The 25784-nt window shown below is 37.8% G+C and overlaps 1 protein-coding gene across 1 annotated transcript in view; it reads left to right on the top strand.

The window, feature by feature from the left end:
- Positions 1-15534, top strand: part of CPS1 (carbamoyl-phosphate synthase 1) — a 136436-nt gene extending 120902 nt beyond the window's left edge. The window contains exons 34-38 of the mRNA XM_002712455.5: positions 1189-1287; positions 10574-10633; positions 11342-11454; positions 13655-13784; positions 14474-15534. Of these exons, the coding sequence (XP_002712501.1) occupies positions 1189-1287; positions 10574-10633; positions 11342-11454; positions 13655-13784; positions 14474-14569 (498 nt within the window). The 3' untranslated portion in view covers positions 14570-15534. The remainder of the gene's footprint in view (positions 1-1188; positions 1288-10573; positions 10634-11341; positions 11455-13654; positions 13785-14473) is intronic.
- The last annotated feature ends 10250 nt before the right edge of the window (positions 15535-25784 follow it).

The following is a 25784-nucleotide window of genomic DNA, read 5'->3' as shown; positions in this document are numbered from 1 at the left end:
AAGAAAATAATCATAAAAGATTACAGGTTCCTTTGAGATTTTCATGAAATTATTTTATTTTTTAGAAGGCTATAAAACTGTATAAAATGATGCCTAACCAATTGATCAGCAGCTAGTCATTTCTGCTACTGACCTATGAATTAATGTACAGCTGCATACTGTATATGACATATAGTGTTATTTAAGCCTTTTATTTATTTATTTCAACTTGTATTTAATAAATATAAAAGTCTTATTTCAACTTGTATTTAATAAATATAAATTTCCGAAGTACAACTTTTGGATTATAGCTGCTTTTTGCCCCATAACCTCCCTCCCACCTGCAACCATCCCGTCTCCCACTCCCTCTCCCATCACATACTTCATCCAGATTCATTTTCAATATCTTTATATACAGAAGATCAATTTAGTATATACTAAGTAAAGATTTCAACAGTTTGCACCCACACAGACACACAAAGTATAGAGTACTGTTTGAGTAGTAGTTTTACCGTTAATTTTCATAGTACAACACATTAAGGACAGAGATCCTACATGGGGAGTTAAGTGCACAGTGAATCCCGTTGTTGATTTAATAATTGACACTCTTACCTATGATGTCAGTAATCACCTGAGGCTCTTGTCATGAGCTGCCAAGGCTATGGAAGCCTCTTGAGTTCACAAACTCTAATCTTATTTAGACAAGGCCATAATCAAAGTGGAAGTTCTCTCCTCCCTTCAGAGAAAGGTACCTCCTTTGATGGCCGGTTCTTTCTGCTGGGATTTCACTCACAGAGATTTTTTTTTTTTGTCACAGTGTCTTGGCTTTCCATGCCTGAGAAACTCTTATAAACATGAGTCTTATTAACACTTGGAAACTTACCACATTATGGACCAGAAGCTGTGATTTGTAACAAATAACTCACAGCAGAATCCATTTTGTTGCTCCACTGAGTATTGTTGGTTAGAGAAAGAATTGCTTATTCATTCATTATGCTTAATTAAAAACATAAGATACATCAACCCTGGCCAGCCTTTTAATCCCTGGATTCAGATTGCAAGGTCTTTGAGCAATGTCAATAAAATGTAGAGAAGCAGTCTATGAGTAAAGTACTTTTCATTTATATTTTTGTTTGTGTTGTGACTGGGTTAGAGTGGTTGACTATTATCTGTTTCCTCTATTTTATTTTGTCTTTAAATTCCACATAGGTGGCTTGCTTTGGTGAAGGTATTCACACAGCCTTCCTAAAGGCAATGCTTTCCACCGGATTTAAGATACCCCAGAAAGGCATCCTGATTGGAATCCAGGTAGGTGGGTGTGTCTGTGTGCCTATGATCACATGCTATGAGTGCCTGGGAAAACAGAAGTTTGTTATGCTTAAAAGACAGGAGATTTGTATCACAGTCCACTAAGGGGAATAGTGACTTATAGTAAGAATGGATATTTGATTCCTGTTTGTTCCCAAAGTTTTGCTTTCTGCTATTGCAGCAACCAGTAAAATATAAAATAAAATACAGAAAGAACAATAGGTAGTGAGGGAGTATTTGTTCTGAAAGGGATAGGGATTCAGGGTACCTTAAAAAAAGAATCTTTCCTATTCCTTTATTTTGTGTTTTTATATGTTATGCTATGGATATTCTCTCTCTCTCTCTCTCTCTCTCTCACACACACACACACACACTCTCACTCTCTCTCTCTGTCTCCAACTTAACCATGTCCACAATATCTAATATCCATCAGCCATCCCATAATTCTAGCAATCTGCTGGATACCTCCCTCTAGATGTCTAGAATCCAACATTTCTCAAACTGAAGTCATAACTGTCTTCTCCTGGCCACTGCTTCTTCCTCCCTCCTTCCCTCCATTGAGTCCTTCAGAATGACTACTAAACATCAAGGTTTTAAAGTTGATGAAGACAGAGACAAAGGACCTGAATGGGCATTTTTCAAAAAACGGAATTCAAATGGCCAACACACATGAAAACATGCTCAGCAGCACTAGTCATCAGGGAAATGCAAATCAGAACCACCATGAGGTCTCACCCCTCACAAGTTAGATTGGCTATCATACAGAAATCAGCAAACAAAAAGTGCTGGCGAGGATATGGGGACAAAGGTACTCTAACCCATTGTTGGTGGTTGCAGTCAGTCATTGTGGAAGACAGTATAGAGATACCTCAAAAGTCTGAATGTAGACCTATCAGAAGATCCAGCCATGCCAGCTCCTGGGGATTTATGCAAATGAAATGAAATCAGCATATCAAGGAGTTATCTGTATCCCCATGTTTATTGCAGCTCAATTCAAAATTATTAAGATATGGGATCAACCCATATGCCCATCAGCTCAAGACTGGATAAAGAAATTGTGCTATTATATATATATATATGTGTGTGTGTGTGTGTGTGTGTGTGTGTAAAGGAATACTATTCATCCATAAAAAATGAAATCTTGCCTTCTGCAACAAAATGGATGCAACTGGAAATGATTGTGCTTAGTGAAATAAGCCAGTCCAAAAAAAAAATCATATGTTTTGCCTTGATCTGTGATAACTAATAGAGTACCTACAATTTAATGTATATGAGTGAAATTGACATTTTGAGATTCAATAATTATTTAGCCCCTGTCTTAACTGTTTAGGAATAGTGGGTTTTTATTTTTTATTATTATTTGTTGAATATGCTACTTAGTGTAGGGTTAATCTTATTGTTACAAAGTAAACTGAAAGTATGTCATTGTAAAAATTAAAAGAAGCAATAAAGAAGAAAGGAGGAGGGAGGGTAGTATCATGAGTAGGAGGGAGGGTACGGTGGGAAGTACTTCCATGCTCCTAAACCAATATATATGAAATACATGAAATTTTTCCCCTTAAAACTGTCAGGAAAAGAGAATACAGAAGCATTATTTTAGAACTTTTCTCACCCTGACATTTCAGAGTGGAAGTTCTTGATAGGCAGTGAATTTGTGGACCTAAGAAAGTCAGATATTATGACAACTTTTTAGAATGTTATTATTTGATAAACTTTCTAGGAGAAAACAGAGAAAGATATTGATAAATAAACAGCTTATACAATGAAAAGAGCATTATTGGCTTATTATTAAAAGGAAAATGTAATACTGGAGTAAAATGGCAGACTGGAAACTTCTATTAGCCCTTGGAGTGAGTTTTGCAAGAATTTACACACGTTCTGTTCTGTTTATAAGTTCCCTGAAAAAGGGCTAGATGCTTCCCCACTGGTCATTCACTTTCATTTGATAATAGGAATTCTGGGGCCCTATAAGAACTATGGATAGTATTATATCACACCTCTGCTGTGCTTTTAATAAACGCACACCCTGCATGCTTACATAAAGATCAATAAAAATATAATTAGTACAGTTCCAGGTATTCTCAAGCTAGTGGGTGATTATTGTAGATACTATCTCTGTAGGGTGTCTTAATACAAGCAAGACAGATACTGGAGACTGTATGAGTACTAGCATTGGAGAAGTTTCTGCGAGCAGCCTCTTGGGATTTTGCTTCATAAAAGTGCTAGAAGGTCAGTGGTGAATAGCCAGAACGGAGACTAACAAGATGACTTGTAATCGTGAAGCTTAATGGCAGTTTAGAGACAAATCACTCCATATGAGAGACTCATCACATTATAAGTGGGTATTAAGTATTATTAAGTCCCAAGTTTGAAACTATGTGCCCAACTTCCAGTTGTGCTTAAAGTTTAATGTGAGACCTGGGGGCATTGAGAGGAGACCATGCCCTTAGTCCTCCTCTTCACAACTAATCATAATAGTGCTAACATTTCAAATACCAGATTGGGAAGGCAGTGATGTATAAAATTGTGCTTTGTTTGGTTCTAGTGCTGCAGGGAAATGTGAGGCAAAAATTAATTTGATCCCTGTGAAGTATTTGTGTGATTTTGGCATCAGTGAACAGAATTTTGCTTTGTAGGAAGAAAGGGTTTTATAGGGAAAAAGAGTTTTCTTAAAGCAAAAAGGATCTGGCTCTTGAAGTTTTACTTCTCAATGCATTCTTATTTTTTTTAAGAAGTCAGTGTTCCAGCAGCTTCATAAGTTGTTGCAAAGAACCACTCACTCTGTACATGAGTGCACAATGTTGAAAATTAAAAATGTATATATTTGAATGACAAGGTCAAAAACTACTTTAAAAATATTTAATAACATCATACTCGACAAAATGCTTATAGCTGTGGCAAAATTAAGGAGCAAGACTCCAAGCCTTTAGGAATAAATAACAATCAGTTTTCAGGCCTATTTTAGACAGGAGGCAAGGGAAACATGCCATCCTTGACAGTTAATGCAGAACTTTTCCATCATTATATAAAAGATGTTCATTCATAGAGATTTTAAAAATGCTTAAATAAATTGAACTGAAATTAAAGCAGAATATACTAACTAGAGAGGTAATTGCTGTAAAATTCACTGGATATCTTCATAGTTAAATAAATCCAAATCTAATCTCAAGTTTTTACAAAGCTTGATAGCATCTGCTGATTAAGTGATTAGGATTTTATCCTTCAGGATAACATTGTACTTCTATAAAAGCATTTTATTTAACATAATTCTCCTTGGTCAGAAGAACTCACAAACTTGTTCAAGTATGTAAAGCTACAACTAGAAAGGACATAACATAGTATGGCAATCTATGGGTGTATTTCAAGATATTCATGGAAAAATGAAATTCAAAGATAAGCTTATATTGGTGCAAACATTTTTCAAATCAATGCATAGTTTTCCATAATACACATGTTCTGCAAACCTTATGAAGACCTCTCATAAATAGAGATTAGTGCTAGAAATACAGTGGAAGGCATCTAGTTGAGGGTCAATTATGTGATGAAGTTCTGAGAGGAAGTCCTCACTGTATTTTTGATTTCTTAGAGTAGTAATCTATTTATTATGAGGCTATGTGAAAGTCACTGACAGAATGACATTGACAATTAGTACTATTTCAGTTAATTTGCTTTTCTTATTCATGTATGAATGAGGACAGAGATCAATATCTATCCCATTTCTTTGAGTTAAAGGTCTTTTTAAAAAAATTTTAAGACTTATTTATTCATTTGAAAGTCAAGAGTTACAGAGAGGCAGAAGCAGAGGCGGAGAGAGAAAGATCTTCCACGCACTGGTTCACTCCCCAAATGGCTACAACAGCTGGAGCTAAGCAAATCCAAAACCAGGAGCCAGGAGCTTCCATGTAGGTACAGAGACCCAAGTACTTGGGCCATCCTCTGCTGCTTTCTCAGGTGCATTAGCAGGGATCTGGATCCAAAGTGGAACAGCTAGGACTTGAATCAGGGCCCATACGGGATGCTGGCACTCAGGCGGCAGCTTTATGTGCTATGCCACCATGCTGACCTCACGGTCTTGTTGTTTCTACACTTTCTGACCCTGAACCAGTGTCTGTTAGGAACTGGAGGATTTGATGTGGATACCTTAACTCATTAATTTTGCACAACAGGTTGCAAGAGAAAACTGAAGAAATATGGAGTAATAGGAAAAGAGACTCAGTCAGGCAATATTTGTAATTATTTTTAGAAGCTTAATAAACATTTAAAAAAGTCTTTTACTACTAATAAATGCCAACCAGTTATCAAAATTTAGTAAGCATACTGTGTTTATGCACCAAATTAGTATTTCTCTCTCTTCCTCATCCTAATCATCTTTACATTCAGGCTTTTTTTTTTTTTTTAATGTCCCTCCACCCCTGCCATGTTAAATCCCAAGGGTTAAATTACCTGGGTAATTTGAAAAAATGCATAACATCAATATTAGCTAGGACTTAGGAGGCAAAAGGATGGAGGTTTAGATTTTGTCCCAGGATCCTTGTCAACTTAATATGTCTTGTGTTTCTACCAAGAGGCTTTCTGCATATCGAGGCATTTCTATTGTTAATAAGGGCACAAAGCAGGTTTATGTGGCAACACAATCATCCTTGATTTCCTTGCAGTGGTTCCAGCTACCTTTGATTCCATAACAACATATTTTTAGCTGCTATGTGTAGGCAATCTGCCCTGTTTTGAAGTTTTCTGGAACATCGCTAACAATAACGGATTTGCTCTAGAGTAGATCAAGAGCACTCACTGCCTTTTGCCATCTGATTGGGCTATTCAGTGATGCTTGTGGAGTGGCAAGCACCCACCTGACATCTGCGTTTTCAGCCTTGCTCAGAAACACACAGCAAGCATTTTATTTGAAAAGACAACTCCAAGTGACATGAATAACCTTTTGTCTTCAATATGGAATCATTAGGGACAACCATAGAGTTGTCAATCCAGACGTCCCTGTAGATTCCACAGGCATCACAGAGCATTAACTTGGCTTTCTTTTCTGTAGCCAGAACTTGGATTAATGTGAAAAATAATCATTGGAGGAGATATATATATATATTTCATTTTAAAGGATTTCCTTCCTTATAAACATTTCTACAAGAATAAATCAGCTTGTACTTTTCACCTTTAGTAACAAATGGTTTCTTATACAGGTATTTTCAATCAGCTTTTAAATCTGAGGCTACTCAGATGCAAGCTGACAGCTGTAATTTCTTTTTGTAGAGAGGCTGTTTTATGTGTCACAAGTGTTCAATACATGTTTGATAGGAGTTTATAATGTGCTTATGGAAGCCAACACCCCAGACCAGAAGGCAGACTAGTTCCCTGGCTGGGAACTGCCAATACTGTCATGTCAGATATTTATCTTTTCCACTTGGGGGACAGCATGAAACAGCTCCATAATGAGGTTCTGCCTGTTATCTACAGGTCTTGGAGGACTTGCTGACTTATTTTACTTTAAAACAATGAAGAAAAAAATATTAAATTCTAGTACTCCTCCCTCAACATTTTTCATTGTGACTTTAGCCAAAGTTAATGCGTTTTGACCTTGAATTACAATGAGTGAAGGATCCATTTGTTACCCTCTATGTCCTCCCATTCTTAATTTTAAGTGTGCATCAGAAGCACCTGTAGGGTTTATGAAGCTATAGATTTCTTGGATCCCCTCCTGCAGTTACTAATTCTTGATCTGGGGTGGGGCCCACATTTTCATATTTTAAACAAATTCACAGGTGACACTGACACTGTTGGCCTGGGGACCACAGTCTGAGAAACACTATGCTTTTTTTTTTTTTGACAGACGAAGTTAGACAGTGAAGAGAGAGAGACAGAGAGAAAGGTCTTCCTTTTTCCGTTGGTTCACCCTAGCAATGGCCACTACGGCCGGCGCGTTGCGGTCGGCGCACCGCGCCGATCCGAAGCCAGGAGCCAGGTGCCTCCTCCTGGTCTCTCTTGTGGGTGCAGGGGCCCAAGGACTTGGGCCATCCTCCACTGCACTCCCTGGCCACAGCAGAGAGCTGGACTGGAAGAAGAGCAACCTGGACAGAATCCGGCGCCCCAACCGGGACTAGAACCCGGGGTGCCGGTGCCGCAGGTGGAGGATTAGCCTAGTGAGCCAAGGCACCGGCTACAGTATACTTCTGAAATGACATTTTAGAAACTAGCATAAAAGTCTTGGTGCTACTTATTGTAATCACATATTAGTGACTTCTTTTTCCTTTTTAAATAATTATCCATTTGAAAGAGTTACACAGGAAGAGGGAGGGAGGGAGGTAATAAGGGAGAGAGAGAGAAAGAGAGAGACAGAGAGAGAGAAAATCTTCCATCTGCTGATTCACTCTGGAGGTGGTGGCTGCAATGGCCAGGTCTGGGCCAGGCTGTATCCAGGAGCCAGCAGCCAGGAATGAGGAGTCAGGAGCTTCATCTGAGTCTGCCATATGAGTGGCAGGGCCCCAAACACTTGGGTCATCCTCTACTGTTTTTCTGAGGACACCAGCTGAGAGCTGGATCAGAAATCGAGCCACCTGGACACGAACAGGCACTCATATGGGATGCCAGCATCACAGTGGCAGCTTTACCCACTAGGACACAATGCTGGCCCCTCAGTGACTTTTTATATTTAAGAGATTGAGAATAGATAGTTCAATGCATTATCAATCTATCAATCATATGTAAATCAGTCAATCAGTCAATAAATATTTGTTGGGAAGCTTTGTTAAGTCTTATGTGATACAGCATTTATTAAAGTCTGTTCTGTGTTTAGCAAAATGTCATAATGTAACATTCCTAAATAGTGGGACTTAACAGACTAATTAATTTTGCATACTTCATGTATATTGAAGAATTCAAATATGCAATCTAATTCAGTCCCATGCTTTCCAAAAAGGATGCAAACTTGAACATATGATTGTTCTATTCTGCATAACCTATTCTTAAAGAGACTACCACATACCACATTAAATTGTCGGAATATCATTGTTATTTTCTTGTATTTGTACTTTTTTATATTTATGTCTGGCTACGAGCTTCTTTCATCCAAACTCATTTCTTCTTGTTGATCCTAAGTAGAAATGGAAAGCTACTATCCTGGGCATGGTTACAATTCATGTTCTAGCAGACGGTTGTGAATAACCTCTGAGCCTGCCTTAGCTGAGATTCATCCAGTTGCATTTATCTTTTCTATTTGCCAATAGTTTCCTCTCATAAAACTGCAGTTCTGGGATTCAGAGGGCAGAATCTGAAAGAATTTTATATTTGAACATAGTCTTTGGGGCCTTTTCCTGGGATTTAGATCTGTTCTCAGAGAGCCTCTACAAGTCAATATTAGGAGGTTTTCTGCACTGAACATTATCAAAATTGTGCAAGGAGTTTGACATGTTTTGTTATCACAATTCTTAGTTTCTGACTCTGAAATAGGATAATACTCATGATTTGTTTCTACCATCACTAACATGTTTACAAGCAGATTGCAATATATTTGTTTAAGTAGTCAACTTATGTCATCTATTTAAAAATGTTTACAAAACTAATGAGCAAAAATGCTCCCATTTAAGGAAGAATGGATATGCTTTTGTTTTCATGTGATTTTAAATATTTAATTTAGCTCAATTACATCCTCATATTAATAAAATCAAGGTCAGCATTTGATATTTGTTTTCTTTCAATAACCACGGTCTTGTAAATACTAGATCTTGGTTACAAGAGGTAGAATAGGGGCTGGGAATCTCTGTAGGCAAGTGGAAGGGTCTAGAGAAGCTAGGACCTGTATGCTAGGCAGGTCTAGCTGGGGTGCTAAGGACACAGCAATGAGCTATACCAAAATATCGAGGGATGGCTGTTAAACATATCACAAGTTAAAATTGCCACTCTGGACACCTGCATCTATCTTGGAGTGTCTGGATTCTAGTCTTGCCTCTGTTTCTGATCCAGCTTCCTGCTAATGCACACCCTGGGAGGCAGCAGATAATGACTCACATGTGTGAGTCCCTGCCACCCAAGTGGGAAATATGGATGGGGTTCCTGGTTCATAGCTGTGTCCTTGCCTGGTCTGGCTGTTTGAGGATGGGCCTCTCTCTCTCTCACTTCCTTTCTATTTCTGTCTTACTCTTTCACTCTACTTTTCAAAGAAGTAAAATTAAGTGAAGAAACATGAAAAAAAAAAAAAAACAAGAGAAAACATCTAAGCAGTAAATCTGCATTTAGGGAAATCTGCACAGAAGTAAAATGCATATATATAGAAGGGAAAGTTGGTTTGGGCTGCATTGGTAACAGTGGGATTTTCTGGGATCAAGTCTCACCTCTGTAGGACTCTTGCCTCCTAGGTTTAGAAACAAAGATGCTGGGGTAGAAGTTAGTTTTTGAGAGGCTGAAAATAATAATTATGTGATAGTTAGCATTTATGAGAACCATTCATGGGCCAGTCGCTGCTAAGTTATAGTGCTAGCACTTTAGTAGTGTTTACTTATAATTAGCTGTTGACCGTTCCCAGCGCTCCTATACCAGACACCGTTACTATCCCCATGTGACAGATGAGGGAACTCCATTGCAGGTTATGTTACTACTGGCAATACAGGTTGGCAAATTGTGGAGAACACTATTGTCATCTCTGATTTAGAAGTGACCTAAAGGCTTTGACTTTCTTCAGCACACACTGCTAATGGTCAGTAAAGCCAGGATTTCTAATGCAATTTAGTTACTCCATTTCATTCTTTAATCACAGACATTATTGTCTCAGAGTAAATTCAAAAGATTGAGTTACAGCAGGAACCCATGCATGTGTTCCTAGGACATAGTGGAGTTATTGTAGGGGCAGTGCAAAGGTGGAACTCAGCAGTTAGGGCCAGGTGAAGAGGCCAAACAGTCAGTAAGATTGACATGGTGGGGAATTCCTAATCTAGGAGTCTTATAAATTCTCCCTGGTCAGGAAAAGAATCCATACAGAACTGAAGTAGATTTAGACCTACAGAGACTAAGTAGACTAAACAGAGAGAGAGAGAGAGAGAGAAAGAGAGAGAGAGAATGGAGATTTGGGGCTACAGTAAAAAAGGAAAGAGCATGACAATGTGGAAGGACTTTCATTTATACTAGAAAATAATTGAGAAGTCATACTCACTATAGGAGGATAAAGGGATAAGGCTGCTCAGTAAATATAAGACACCCAGCAACAATGGTATAAGGGAATACCATATAGCATAAGATTGAATAAGGAGCATTGTGTATCCAAAAAGTGATTTTGTTAAATTCCTTTCAGCAATCATTCCGTCCAAGATTCCTTGGTGTGGCTGAACAATTACACAATGAAGGCTTCAAGGTATGTTATGTTAATTTTTAAGTGGTTTTTTGGTCAGCATTGAAATCTTTCCACAAAACAAAATATTTCAGACATTTAGGAAAGGAAATAGCTCAAGATATGTCCTTTCATCCTGAAAGGTTTAATTAACTTTGTAATTTCAAAACTCATATAGACTAAAATAATTAGAATGTCTAGTTTTAAGTTTTAACATTACCACAAAGTGAATAGAAGTTGTCAGTTAAAAACTTAGAAAGTTTAACTTATGTATAATTGGGATAAATCTTCAATGCATTTCCATATATTTTCTCTTTCTCCTTTCCTGTTTCTATGTAAAGTTACATTATAGGCAAACCTTTGTAGTGAATTCCTGCATGCAATGTCTGGTTTAGCAAACTTGTTGCCAAGACACAGCATGGGTCTATCATGGGGCTTTTTTGACCTGGTAACAGTGAATTCTCAGCTACGAATAATTTTGTATTTTTCCTTTACAAAAGCAGTTATAATTGAGGTGGTTAAATTTTTCCTCAATGCAAATATTTAAAAATATTTAAATAATCCTTGTCTCCAGAAAGTTAGTCCCTGTGTATCCACAGCACCATCTTACTGCTCATGTTCAATGATTTCTTCTGCTTTATGTTTCAAATGGCATGTGACCCCAGCAAGCTTTCTTGATTCTTGGAAGCCTTCCCTGTGACCCAATAACTGGTCTTTCCATTTTCGATGCAGCTCTTTGCCACTGAAGCCACATCGGACTGGCTCAACGCCAACAATGTTCCTGCCACCCCTGTGGCATGGCCGTCTCAGGAAGGACAGAATCCCAGCCTCTCTTCCATCAGAAAGTAAGGACTGGACAGACTGTTCTCTGAGTTAGTCAAATAGAGGATTAATTTGTACAACTAGTAGGATATGGCTATTTCCCATAATCAAATGCAGGTATTTTCAAAGTCCTCTTAGCTAATTTAAAAGTGAATAAGTTGTTGGAAGATAGTAATGTTTTACTCTTGTGAGATTTACTTTATTACTATAGAACACACACTGTCACATATGTTCATGGTGATAGGTAACGTCTTTCAAAACACTTTTTTTTTAAAGATTAATTTATTTGAAGGCAGAGTTACAGAGAGGTAGAGGGAGGGAGGGAGAGAGAGAAAGAAAGAGAGAGAGAGGGAGAGGGAGAGAGAAAGTCTTCCATCCTCTGGTTCATTCCCCAGATGGATGAAAGGGCTAGAGCTACACCAATCCAAAGCCAGGAGCCAGGAGCTTCTTCCGGGTCTCCCACATGGGTGCAGGGGCCCAAGCACTTGGGCCATCTTCTACTGCTTTCCCAGGCCACAGCAGAGTGCTAGATCAGAAGCAGAGCAGCCAGGACCCAAACCAGTGCCCATATGGGATGCCAACACTGCAGGAAGCAGCTTTACCTACTAAGCCATAGTGTGGCCCCTCAAAAACACTTCTTAGTAAAGACACTTTGCCCTGTTGGATATAAGAAGGCATGAAGAATGTAATGCAGCTCTTTATCTTTCATATCAAATTTGTACTGTGTATGAGGGCACTTTAAAAAGTTCATGGAAATGGAATTTAAAGTGATTTATTTTGGTGCAAACATATTTTAAATCCATATACTTTTTTTATAATACACATTTCCCACAAACTTTTTGATGACTACACACATACACTACATATACACACACTCAGATGGTATAAGATTGATTAGCTACATTACACTGAGGTTGTATATCTGTGGATCAATTTATTGAGCAATTACTACATGCAAGAAACTGTGGCGAGCAGTGTGATAACCTTGTCCACTGGATTACTTACATGGCTCTTTCTTGATCTGGTTTTTATGCCTCAGACAATATCACCATTAAATTTTGTAAGATATAATCTTTTAGCACATTGTGTGAACATTCAGGAAAACTGTTGCATCAACATTTAAGAAGTGAGACATAAGTGCATAGGGAAGCCTTTTCAGTTGTTCCAGGATAAAACAGCTTACTCAATGACTACATCAAACCAAAATCTGTGCAATATACTATTTGTTAGGGTTCATAAGAAGTCAACCTATAAATCATTATCAAATTAGCACTAGAAAGGCATTGTGTTCAGACCTTAGAGGGCTTCCAGGAATCCTATAAGTGCCTTGCTTGTGGCTTTGTAAAACAGTAATTAGCACTACTTCATGCTTTTGACATTTAAATGTCTCAGTGTTTTTAGGAACCCAGCAACAGAATGTCAAATGACTTGATTCAAAATCAGGTGATGGCATTCTTATCTCATCTGCTGAGAGGCACGGGAAGCCAGGATGCCTGAAGTAAAGTTAGTGTGGGGGTGGGAGTGTGGAAGTGGAAGCAACTTCAGCACTGGAGTGACCACCTCTTTGTAAAACATTGTCCATTCTTACTAAGGAGCAATAGTATTTTGAAGATAAAATAACTCTGCATTCCATTGATTAGACTTTCATAGAATTCTTTCAAATACACAATGAAAAATTATAATTCCCCGGTGAGTGCAATTTGAATTACTTAGGCATAGAGGAAAGCAGGTGGTAGTCATCACAGGCAACAACACTGACTTGAGTGGCTAAGGCAGTGATTTATGTTAGAATTCTGAAAACTCAGCCGGCGCCGTGGCTCAATAGGCTAATCCTCCACCTTGCGGCGCCGGCACACCGGGTTCTAGTCCCGGTTGGGGCGCCGGATTCTGTCCCGGTCGCCCCTCTTCCAGGCCAGCTCTCTGCTATGGCCAGGGAGTGCAGTGGAGGATGGCCCAGGTGCTTGGGCCCTGCACCCCATGGGAGACCAGGAAAAGCACCTGGCTCCTGGCTCCTGCCAGGATCAGCGCGGTGCGCCGGCTGCAGCGGCGGCCATTGGAGGGTGAACCAACGGCAAAGGAAGACCTTTCTCTCTCTGTCTCTCTCTCACTGTCCACTCTGCCTGTCAAAAAAAAAAAAAAAAAAAAAAAGAATTCTGAAAACTCATCATAAAATATACATTGTCACCTGCAAATTTTTTTTGTTTATTTTGTGTATTCTTTCAGATTGATCAAAGATGGCAGCATCGACCTGGTGATTAACCTCCCCAATAACAACACTAAGTTTGTCCATGATAATTATGTTATTCGGAGAACAGCTGTTGACAGTGGAATTGCTCTCCTCACTAATTTTCAGGTATTTTCTTCACCTTATATATAGACTGCATGTGTGGTTTATTTCTGTGTTTTCCTTACTCATTAACATGCAAGATATCCAGGACTTTTTCTGACAGACTCCAAAATAATGGTGTGAACATGGTTGGTCATGGCTTAAATGGGACAGTTGTTATCAAGTGCTGAAAGTAATCAAAAACCTGTATAGCCATGATTGTCTCATTTTCCATACACTTATATGTTGTATAAGACAACACAGTGTGGCATGGACTAAAAATAAAATCTTTTATTTCATTGTCTTTCAATGAAAGTCACTACATAAAAGCAGCAGCTTAATGAAAATTGATGTGATAAAAGCACTTGTCCAACTCACAGGAAATGATTGCATGAAACATGTGTGGTTTCATTTGTGTGTGACCCACCAAATTTATCATAGGGAAATCCAATGCTTTGAGACCCATTAGATTTCTGCCCATCATGTTTTTGTTTCCTGAGTCAATTTTAATCCCTAAGGTTGGGGGCAGATATGCTTGTTCATGGAGAGGTCTCAGATATAAGAGATAGTTCCCATTAAATAAAAAAAATTGTATGCCTTTCATCCCCTGGCCCTTTGAAAATTGGGAGCAGACACATGACTTTTCACTACTGACTCATTAGACACTCACTTTCATCTCATGTGGCTTGCTAACATTCTTACCATTATATTTTCAGGTGACCAAACTTTTTGCTGAAGCTGTGCAGAAATCTCGCAATGTGGACTCCAAGAGTCTTTTCCACTACAGGCAGTATGCTGGAAAAGCAGCATAGAGAAGAAGACATTCACGACCCACTCTTCAATCAACCTGAGCCACTTTTCTATAGGAACTGATTCCCAGCTTTGTTTCCCAGAGATGCATATTGAAACCAAACTTTATTTCAGTTCACTCTGTTATGTCTTAATATCATACACCTTTCACAATTAACTTGTTGTTACTTTTTTCCCCAAAATGTACTTAGAGTTCTTCCTAAGTTTGTTCTTTATGATATTTCATCCATTTACTAATTCCTTATTTTTGGTGGACTCAGCTTCCCTATGTGTTTATTTGAAGCCAGCAAGCATTTTATGGTGCTGATTAAAGATGATCAAGGTAGAAAAGTTGCTGCTGTGTTTTTTACATTCTCTTCATACTTTAAATATATTGTCATTATTTTTAAATAGGATCTGCCACACACAAGACACATTGCTAGAGCAGAATAGTATAAAAATTTGGTAAAATAACATACAAATTTAATTTATGAACCCCTTCATCATATTTGTGTATTTCCTTTTTGGATAATTATTCTCACCTGCCTGGCCTGGCTAATCCATACATTTTATTATCTTTTTCCATGATACTGAATCTGATCAGTGACAGAGTTCTTTAACAGGTTTGTAGTTTTGAAGTATATCAGCAGATGGTAGAAAACACTGAGGTGGCTTTGTTCTTGGTTTTTACATTGAATTTTAATTCAGGCCAAATGAAATCTTCAGATTTGTGCCATTTCATCCTCTCCCTAATTTTTGGAATAACTTAGAAGTTGTGTTCCTTCCATACAAATGATGGATTGTTGACCTACACAGTCACCCTCTGCACCATGATTTCCATACATTTTAAACTCAAGGGCATCATTCATTCTACATTCAAGAAAAGTTCTCCCTCAAATGGCAGCCTTGGTTGCTTTTAAATGTTCTGTGTTATTACAGGTGCTGTAATTGTGAACTTTTAAATAAAACACTATGGAGAGAAAATGCAGTTATAGTCTTGCATTCATTCATTTATTTGTTTTATGTGTGTCTACGGAAGTTGGTTTAATTCCATGATAAAACAGAGTTTGGGGCCAGGATTGCATTGCTGACTTATTTTGTCATTACATACCCCTAAAGGATATGTACGAGTTAATGTTAAAACCAATGAAGTTTTGATAGCTATATTTTTCATTTTTATAAAATCCATTCCTTGATTATAAGTCATTGTAAAATGTATTATGTAGTTATATACCCCTTTGTTTTTTTTTTTTTTTATTTTTTTGACAGGCAGAATTAGACAGTGAGAGAGAGAGAGACAGAGAAAAAGGTCTTCCTTCCGTTGGTTCGCCCCCAAAATGGCTGCTACAGCTGGCGTTGCACTGATCCAAAGCCAGGAGCCAGGTGCCTCCTCCTGGTCTCCCATGTGGGTGCAGGGGCAAGCACTTGGGCCATCCTCCACTGCCTTCCCAGGCCACAGCAGAGAGCTGGACTGGAAGAGGAGCAACTGGGACAGAACCCGGCAACCCGACCAGGACTAGAACCCAGGGTGCCGGTGCCACAGGTGGAGGATTAGCCTAGTGAGCCACGGCGCTGGCCCATGAAAGTTTTTAAAATTTGTTTTCTCCTTTCTTCATCATGTTGAGACTTTCATTACCTCTTCCCTGAACTCTTCTAATCCAGGATTAATCATTCATTCACCTAAAAATATTTAATAAGTTTCTGCAATCTTTGTGCAGGATGTATCATGGTCTCTGCTCCTCCTAGTATCTTGGCACTTTCCTGTGACAATACTTCTTCTCAGAAGTACCAACATCGCCATCACCACCATCACCATCACCATCATCACAATAATAATTAACATTGTGTACCACTTGTTATTTTTTTCAGTCAGTTCTGAATATTTTACATGAATTAGCTCATTTAATCCCCAGAATACCCTTATTAATAGGGGCTGCTATCTCCATATTATAAATAAGGAGTAGTAAGCATACAGAAGTTGAATAGTGAAGTCCATTCAAATTGCATATTTCTTTTTTGGCATTCCATATCCTGATGAAGGTAGACATGTAAAAATAAATCAGTTGGGTTGGTGCTGTGGCGTAGTGAGTAACCTGCAGTGCCAGCATCCCATATGAGCACGGATTTGTGTCCTGGCTTCTCCACTTCTGATCTACCTCTCTGCTATGGCCTGGGAAAGCAGTAAAGGATGACCCAAGTCTTTATGCCACTGCGCCTGTGCAGGAGACCCAGAAGAAGCTCCTGGCTTCTGGCTCTTGATCGGTCCAGCTCTGGCATTGGTGGCCATTTGGAGAGTGAACCAGTGGATGGAAGACCTCTCTCTCTCTCTCTCTGTCTCTCAAATAAATCATTAAAAAATAAATTTTCACAAAGAAGAAACTACAAACTTTGAGTGCAGAGATCTGGGAAAGGCATTATGTGCTGATGAATTCATTTACTGTCTTGAGTAACATTTTGTAGTTTTTGAGCAACCACAGAGCTAGGACATTCATTTAAGAAAATTTCCAGTAATTTGATATGATTGAAGCTAAAGGTAAATGTGAAGAGAAAGGGCGAGGAGTAAAAACTGATCTTGGGCTTAAGTTGTAAATGTTTAAACCAGATAGAAGTTCAAAAATTTTTATTTGAAAGTAATTTTGAACTTAAAAATTTTCAAGAACGCATTTACCCAGATTTACCTCAATTTTTTTTAATTTATTTATATTGCTAACTAAACACACAGACACATCACGTTTTCAAAACCAGTGAGCAGGATATTAGTGACCAATATAGAAATGTAACTTACAGTTTGAAAGTAACAGAATTGCTGGCTGAAACTACCAAAACTTTGAATACACAGTAATTTTGTACTGTGAAAATCCTACCTTTGCTAATTTTGTGTTAATTTAAACATGCTATTTCTAAAATACAGTAAAATTAGAAAAGTTTTAGTAATTAATCAGACAACATTTTCTAAATAGTTTGTATGTTTTTGTCAGTTTGGTAAAAGATCCTTGGATAACAAGAAGTCCAGATACTCTCTCCATGGTGCTGAAAATTTTGTTGCCTTTCCATTTTATGTTTTTCTAAAGTTTAAAAGTACTTAAATACAAACAAACAAAGCACAGAAGTCCTTTTATTGGAGTATGAAAATGAAAAAAAATTGAAACCTATTTATGTTCATGATTGACAATCTTTTTGCAGCATTTAAACTGTTATTTAAATAGGTTAACATGTTTTTTAAATGTCTGAATCTGTTATAAATCACAAGTACAGATAAGTAAGGGACTGCATTTTTACAGCTGAATAGTAAATCGAAGTTACTTTTTCCATGTAAGAATGATGGATTCTACTGGATTGGAAGAAAGGAGCTCAGCCAGTTTGTGAAGTGAAGAAGAAGGATAAAGAATGATCCATTTATAGATTTAAAATTTTATAACTGTGGAAAGGTCCACAGAATCTTTCAACTATACTTTTGTCAAACTTTCCTCTTAAACAGCATTCCTCCTGGACACTTAAAAACAGTTATAACATTCATTTATCTCAACAGCTGCAGGTACTTGAACCTCAGCTTCTACAGTGTCCACAGTCTCTTGAACAATGGAAGTGGAAATTATTAGAGAAACAAACCATGACTGAATGCAGTAAAGTGCTCTGTAATTACACACCAGCATTACCATTTGGCTGCTGGTTCGGCTCCCTGTGGGCACAGGTGCCATAAATGCTCACACACACCCAATCAAATCTGCAAAGACCTTTCATTACATATCATTTGAGACACCCTTAGCTAAAGACTAAGTGAGAAAGACTAACTCAACTTTATTTCTTTTCCTTATTTCTCTTACCATTTATGTTTCCTTTGTTATATATAAAAATTTGATTTTTTCTTATGAATATTACTGTGCTACTTTATGAGAAGCTATTCCAGTTGGTGAATGTGAAGGTAATACAGCAGGAGGAAGAATGCCTATCCTCTGAGTGGCTCCCTGGGCTCTGCGAAAGATTGGGAATAATTGCCCCTATTTCTTCTCTTGTGCATAATGTAGGGTGCAAGGTCTCCAGAAAGATTATTTAAGTACCTGCAGCTGTTGAGATCAATGCAGCAACAGGCAAAAAACTCAGTAAGTAAAAATTAGCACCATTTGTGCTTGCTTCTGGTTACTGAAAGATCATTTTTGAGTTTTTACAATTTTCATTTTATAGAGGGCTTGTATCCACAAAGGAAACTATTGGTTGTTGACCAAAACAAAACAAAAATAAATAGGCTTTTTCAGTAGCAGTAAAGGTCCACTTTCTCCTCAACCTACCAGCCTGCCTAATTATTTCTTTAAGGTGTTCCCTAGAAAAAAATACACAAACCATAGACAAGCACTTTTGTTCGTCAAAGGAAGCAACATCAGCAGTTTCACCAAAAGGTCAGGGAGGCTTGTGCCCTAATGGACAATTCCCTACACAAAGTTTAATGCTGTTATGAAGTTGTAATGAAGATGGACAAGACATTGTCAACATGTGGATTTTGCAAATCAAACAAGTTAAACTGTGCTGTTAAAGGAAATAAACAAGTTGAAAATATGTTCTATTTTATTAATAAAGAATAACTCTAAGACTCATTGCCCAGATAACTGCGTTTTCATTTCCAAAATTTAAGGGCAAAGAGGTAATCTCTTTAACAGTACTTATTCTTACCTCTCATTGCAAGGTTGAAATATGGCAGGATTTTATGGCTGTTTGCATAACAGAAATATTATGCTAAGTGTTTTCCATAACTCTTTATAAATTTCCTCATAGAATACTGCAAATGAAATTTATATGGAATAATTTAATTAGGCTGTAACATTTACTTAATCTCCTCATTCAAGGGGATTTACAAATGGATCCTTTTTAAAAAAGGTTTTCTAATTAAATTGAGGACATAATGTTGTCTCATTTGCCAGGTTTGTTACAATTCCTTTCCCACTCATAACTGAAATATATAGGAACTGCAAGGATAAACAGTGTTGCTGGTAAATATAAGTGGGAGTTTGTGGAGACTTTTTATTTAACGATGAAGTGTACTTCATCTAAATTAGTCTGACATTTTACTTGTTTTTTATTTTTATGACTTTGGATTATTCAGAGATATTTTAGAAGACTATTTATTTATTTATTTATTTAAAGGCAGAGCAACAGAGAAATAGGGAGACACTCACACACATACACATATTTTCCATCTGCTGGTTCACTCTCCAAACAGCTGCAATAGCCAGAGCTGGTCAGGCTGAAGCCAGAAGTCAGGAATTCCATCCAGTGCTTCCATATGGATAGCAAGGGTCAAGCACTTGAGCTATCTTCCACTGCTTTCCTAGGTACATTAGCAGGAAGCAGGATCAGAAGTAGAGAAGCCAGGGCTCCAACCAGCACTCTGATAAGGGATACTGTTCTTGCTCAACCTGCTAAGGCACAATGATAGTCCCACGCCTCACATTTTAATTATGGATCAGATCAAGATAAAACAACATTGAATTGGCTTTATTCACATTGGGGAAGCACCCAGAGCAAAATTCATATGGTGCTAGGTCTATTATTACTTGAATTCAATCATGTTCAAAGTCTTGTTTGCTTCATTAGTATCTAGTCCTGTTGTAATCTGTGGATCTGTGGAGACTCCCAAGGACTTACGAATGAAAACAGTGGAACCTCTCCCAGAATGGTCCTTGGTTTACTTATTGGTTTTAATTTTTGTTTTAATTTCAGAGATGGAGAGGGAGAGAGAGAGAGAGGATCACTTTCCTGTTGCCTCTCAGTGTGTACATTAGTCAAGAGTTGCAGCTGGGTATGTAACCCAGCCACTCCAATGTGGGATGCAGCCATGCTGACTAGCTGCTTTGACTCATGTTGATGTGATGGAATTGGTTTTAATCAATGACTATTTACTTTGATGTATTAAGTAGGTCATTCTAAATAATTTTAGATAACCTGAGCATTTTTTCCCTTCAAATCTGGTATCTAGTCTCAGAGATGATCATGAGTCTCTGATACTTACACAAGTTTATAGAAGGTACAGATATATTTATCTCATTGACTATTGTATTCTCAGATTTTATTTATTTTTTTTTAAGGGAAAGGGTTTATTGGGGAACACCCAACAGACTGGAGTGAAGGGGCAGTGAAGGGAAAGAGAGAGAAAGAGAGTATAAGAGAAACAGAGAGGAGAGGAGATAGCAAGGAGAGAAGAGAGCAGAGAGGAGCCAAGAGAGAGGAGAGAGCAGAGAGGAGATGAGAGAGAGAGCCAAGAGACCAGAGGAGGCTAGAGAGAGCCATGTGTTCAGGAACAGGCCCTTTTAAAACTTTGCCTGAGGGCGGGCAGGGAAGCTGGAGCAGCAAATCCCATTAGGATGGGGGTGGAGTTTGGCACAGGTAGCTGGGCCATGTGGCCACTTGGCTTCCAGCAATGGAGGCGGGAACTGGGGTATAGATAATGCCATGGATAAAACTGTTCCAGTTTCCTAACATTCCCCCCTTTTGTTTTTTATAAAGCAGGGTTTATATGGGATTACATTAGTCCCAAAAGTCCAGGAGGGGTAGAGGGACGATGATCTGTCTTTAGAGCTACTTCCTGCTGACATGGGGCGATGTCTCAAGCCACTGTCTCCTGGGTGGGGAGCGGAGTATATCCCTGTAGCAGCATTTGGTTGACAGCCTGGTTGCTGAAGGTCTTGGTTCATTCCATTATCACCTGCTGTAAACACTTAAACAGACACAGTAGTATAAAAGACAGGGTAAGAATAGTAACCAATGATCATTAGAGTAGCATTAACCAGTTAATGAGAGGATTTCATAGAGGAGAGGAAATGGGGGGTCTCTGGACCCTTATGGGGACACTTTGATGGATGTGGTTTAAAGTTGATTCCAGCCAAGACTGGGAGAGAGGCCACTTTTGCAGGTAACAGGGTTTGTAGAAAAATTCTGAACAATCATACAACATTAAGTTGAGAGGACTATCAGTACACACAGGTTGGGAGTAGAGACATTGATGTTAGAGTAGAGGCTATGATTACAAAGGAATGAGACCCAAGTGGGCTAGACAGGGTCTAGAACAAAGGACAGAGTCATTATTAGAGGAGCTAAGAAAGGTGCTAAGCTACAAATAAGTTTTCTGATTGAGAGGCCAATAGAAACTGACAGAAGGGGCTTGATAATAATCTGGTGGGCTTTAGGCCTTGTAAGTTAAGAGGCGCAGACTTATTTATCTCTTCACATAGGGTACATCCTAAGAGAGGTAGGAACCTCCTTGGGGAAGGCACCTTGTTGACTTCCATTACCTACCTGGCCTGGGAGGAGAGCTGGCCAGGTAAAGGCAGGTGGCATCTCTAACAGGAAATTCACAGCTCTGCCTGCAACGTTGCTGACCCTACTTGGCCGTCCCCTCAGCTGTGGTGGTCACTTTGGAAGCTGGGCTGAGTGAGGGGCTTTTCAGCTTACAGCCAATAAGATCTGTGGCTCTGACCTGAAGTCCTTAGACTCCAGGGCAGTTCCACTTCCAGAGATCTAACTCTTGGCTGGCAGAGCTGCCAGGGCTCTTCATAAGCTGACTTCTGCTGAAGCCCAGGCTTACCACATTGCAAGCCACTGCAGTGGACTGGCCTGTTGGGTCTCCCTGATGGCAGATCACTATACAGAGCAGCCTTTAATAGGCCTGCCACCTATCTTTACATTCCTGATGCCTAGCTTTTTTCCTCCTGATTTTTGTTAAAGCAGACCAGAGGATGCAAGTCAAGGGGGTGCTCGAGTCCCATCTCTAATCTTTGTGGCCTAAACTAGAAGTCTATAGTCATAGGCATGTTCTGTAGTAGTTTTTCTGAGGTAGACAATGCCCATGAGGAAAATTAAATTCTCACTTTAAAACTTTCTTTCCCTTTTTTTGGTCTGAAAGGGAGGTTTTCCCTATTTACTTCAATTATGGAGAAGTAAATCTAGCTGTGAAATTATAATTTAAGCTTTCATTTTGGCTATGCCATTATTACAGAAAATGTTAGCCATCCCTTTTATAAGAACTAAAAATCAAATTGTGCGTCTTAGAGTATTCTTAGATTTTAAATTGGAGTTCATATTCAAAACTGTTGAATCCACAAAACTTTGAAACTAAAAAATATCATGGTGAGAAATATTTGATAAGGATGATTTTCTTTCCTTCTTTTATTTGAGTTACAGAGTTTTAGTTCCTTTCTTGGCTACATAGAGCATTTAGGCTGAGCCTCCAGTATCAACCTCAGCTTTCAATATTAAAGAAGCTACAGCAGTTTGTGATAAGAATTAATTGTTCCAAATTTTCTATCTACTTTCTCTTCAAGACTATTACAGATCATTATATATTATCTCCAATCTTAGCTACTGTTTTGCTCATATAATGGATGCTTGGATATATTTCCATGCCTATGGTATTAAACAAAATGAATGTGTAGATTTATTAAAATGTACTCATACCTTCATTTATAATTCTCAGTTGTAGCTTTCAAACAAGCACTTACTAATTCTTCCACTTTTTAGAACTCTCCTGCAAATCTACTCTTTGTTGGAAGGTAGGCAATTTAGGGGTATTTAGTTGCATGTTTATATTTCCATAGTTTTCTTAGACACAGTTTTTATTAATTCGTTTTACAAATATTTACTGAGTACTTATTTTAGATAAATTCAAACAGTTTTGCACTTATAAAGTTTACAAGTCTGGTGATTGAATGAGAATGTAAAAAGAAACTTTTATAATATCTCTTGATTAATAAAGTATTGAGGGAATTTAGGAGGTGATATGTATCAAATGACAAGAGTAAACCAGGGCAAACTTCCATGAGAATGTAACATTGAGAGATAAATAAGTCTTTGCCAGACAAAGAAATATGGGATGGAGACAATGTGCATGAAGACCCTGAAGCAAGATAAACATACTGCGTTTGATTCGAAGGAGGCTGAGTATGGCTGGACCATTGAGCATACTATATTGATGTTGTGGTGGGGAAATAGCAAGAATTCAGTCACAGGAGCTTTGTAAACCATGGAAGGAGTTTGAACTTTGCTAAGGATGATCAGAGGTGGTGAAAGTGTTAGAAGTGATACAATTTTGCATTTTGGGAAAACTCACTCTGATTGAAGGATGAAGAATGTTTTGAATGAACTGGGGTTGGAGGCAAAGAGACTAGTTATTAGGCTATTACAGTGATTCAAGGGAGACAGAAGTATTGTTTGATTTAGAATAGGAAAGAGAAATCAATATGAGAAATGATTTTTTTGGAGGAAAAACTGTGTTTGGAGGAGAGAAAAGGAGTACTCTGTTTCAGAGTTTTATGTTGTAGTCTAGAAAAATAGTTGAGTGGTTACATAATTTTTTTGGCTCTACAAAGCCTGGGAGTTAAAAAGGCTTGCAGATGGTAAGTTTTGCTTTAGGTATGTGAATTTCAGGTGTCCAAGAGAAGAAGAATGGAAATTGTACAGTTGGTGATGAAAAGCTGGACACTGGAGTGAGTCTTGTGTTGGAATCCAGGCTCTGATAGTTAAGATCTGAGGTATCTTGATTCAGTTATTTAAATTTCCTGTACCTGAGTTTCATCTGTAAACTGTGAAAAATGATATAAATTCATTATGTTATTGTGACAATCACAACATATACATCCGTTATTTTGCACAGGGCTGAATACACAGTAAATTCTGTGATAAGTGCTAGCCATGATTGATATTGTTGTTATTGTGAAGGAGCATTAAAATGGAGAAGTCAATTAGCAGGTGTCTATTTACTTTTAAAGATCAGAAAGAGATGGTTTATTAGTAAGTATGTATCTTGTTAAATATCTGTTATATTCTGGGGTAAAATGAGTCATAAAAAGGAAAGTCCTGGTAATCACAACAGGGTTTTTGTTTTTTAAAAAGCATTTATTAAAATATAGCATAAATACCAAGAAATGCACATATGTGTAGAGATAAAGGAGAGTTTTTTCATCTGAGGATACTAATAACCAATAAGCAATTTAAGAACAAAGCAGTACTAGTACCCCAAGAGTCTTCACTATTTTCCCCTTTCCATTCCTTTTTTAAAATAATGTGAAATAAAAGTATGTTGTAATTTATATGATATGATTCAGTGAAACAAAAATTATAATTATATACCAAATGATCTGACATCACAGAATTTTTATCTTTATTTATTAATTACAACAAATAAGAGAAAACTTACACAAAGAAAAGAAAACTACCAAGAAATAAGAAAATACTTGTCTTTTGTGGTCTGGTTTATTTCAGTAAGAATAATCAGCTCTAGCTGCATCCATTTTGTTGCAAATGTCAGGATTTCATTCCTTTTGGTAGCTGAGAAATATTCCATTGTGTATATATACCACATTTTGTTTATGTAGTCATTTGTTCATGAAAATCTAGGTAGATTCCATTTCTTAGCTATTGTGCATTGAGTTGCTATAATCATGGAAGTGTAAGTTAGTTAGTGATTTCATTTTCTTTGGACATATTCCCAGAAGTGGGATAGTGATTCACTTAGATCTATTTTCAATTTTCTGAGGAAACTCCATGTTGTCTTCCATAATGGTTGTACCAGTTTAATTTCCTACCAGCAATTTATTAGGATACCTTTTCCCCCAAGCCTTTATTAGCATCTATTATTTTTTGTTTATAGATAATAGCCATTCTAACTGGGGTGACATGGTACCTGACTGTGGTCGTTATTTGAATTTCCCTGATGGCTCATGATCCTGAGCACTTTTTGATGTGTCCATTGGCCATTTGTGTTTTCTGTTTTGAAAAATGCCTAACCCTATCCTTTGACCATTTCTTAACTGGATTTTTGTTGTTGTTGTTGTTGAATTTCTTGAGCTCCTTATGTATTCTGGATTTTGATAATATATTGGATGTATTATTTGTAAATACTTTCTTCCATTCTGCAGGTTATCTCTACACTTTGATAATCTATTCCTTTGCTAAGTAGAAGCTTCTTAGCTTGATGCAATCACATTTGTCTATTTTTTTTTTCTTTTATTGCCTGTGCTTCTGGTGTCTTATCCAAGTCTTTGCCAATGTCAGTGTCCTTTAATGATTCCTTGAGGTCTTTCCTTAATAATTTGAAAGTTTCAGCTCCTTAATCCATTATAGGTTGATTTTTGTGTAGTGTACAAGTTAGGGATCATGTTTCAAAGTAGACATCCAATTTTCCTAACACCATCTGTTGAAGAGACAGTCCTTTCTCCAGGGAGTGATTTTAGTTCTTTTGTCAAAGATTCATTG

Source organism: Oryctolagus cuniculus, chromosome 3, assembly GCF_964237555.1.
Source record: "Oryctolagus cuniculus chromosome 3, mOryCun1.1, whole genome shotgun sequence".
Classification (NCBI taxonomy): Eukaryota; Metazoa; Chordata; class Mammalia; order Lagomorpha; family Leporidae; genus Oryctolagus; species Oryctolagus cuniculus.
This window is presented reverse-complemented; position numbering and strand designations above follow the sequence as displayed.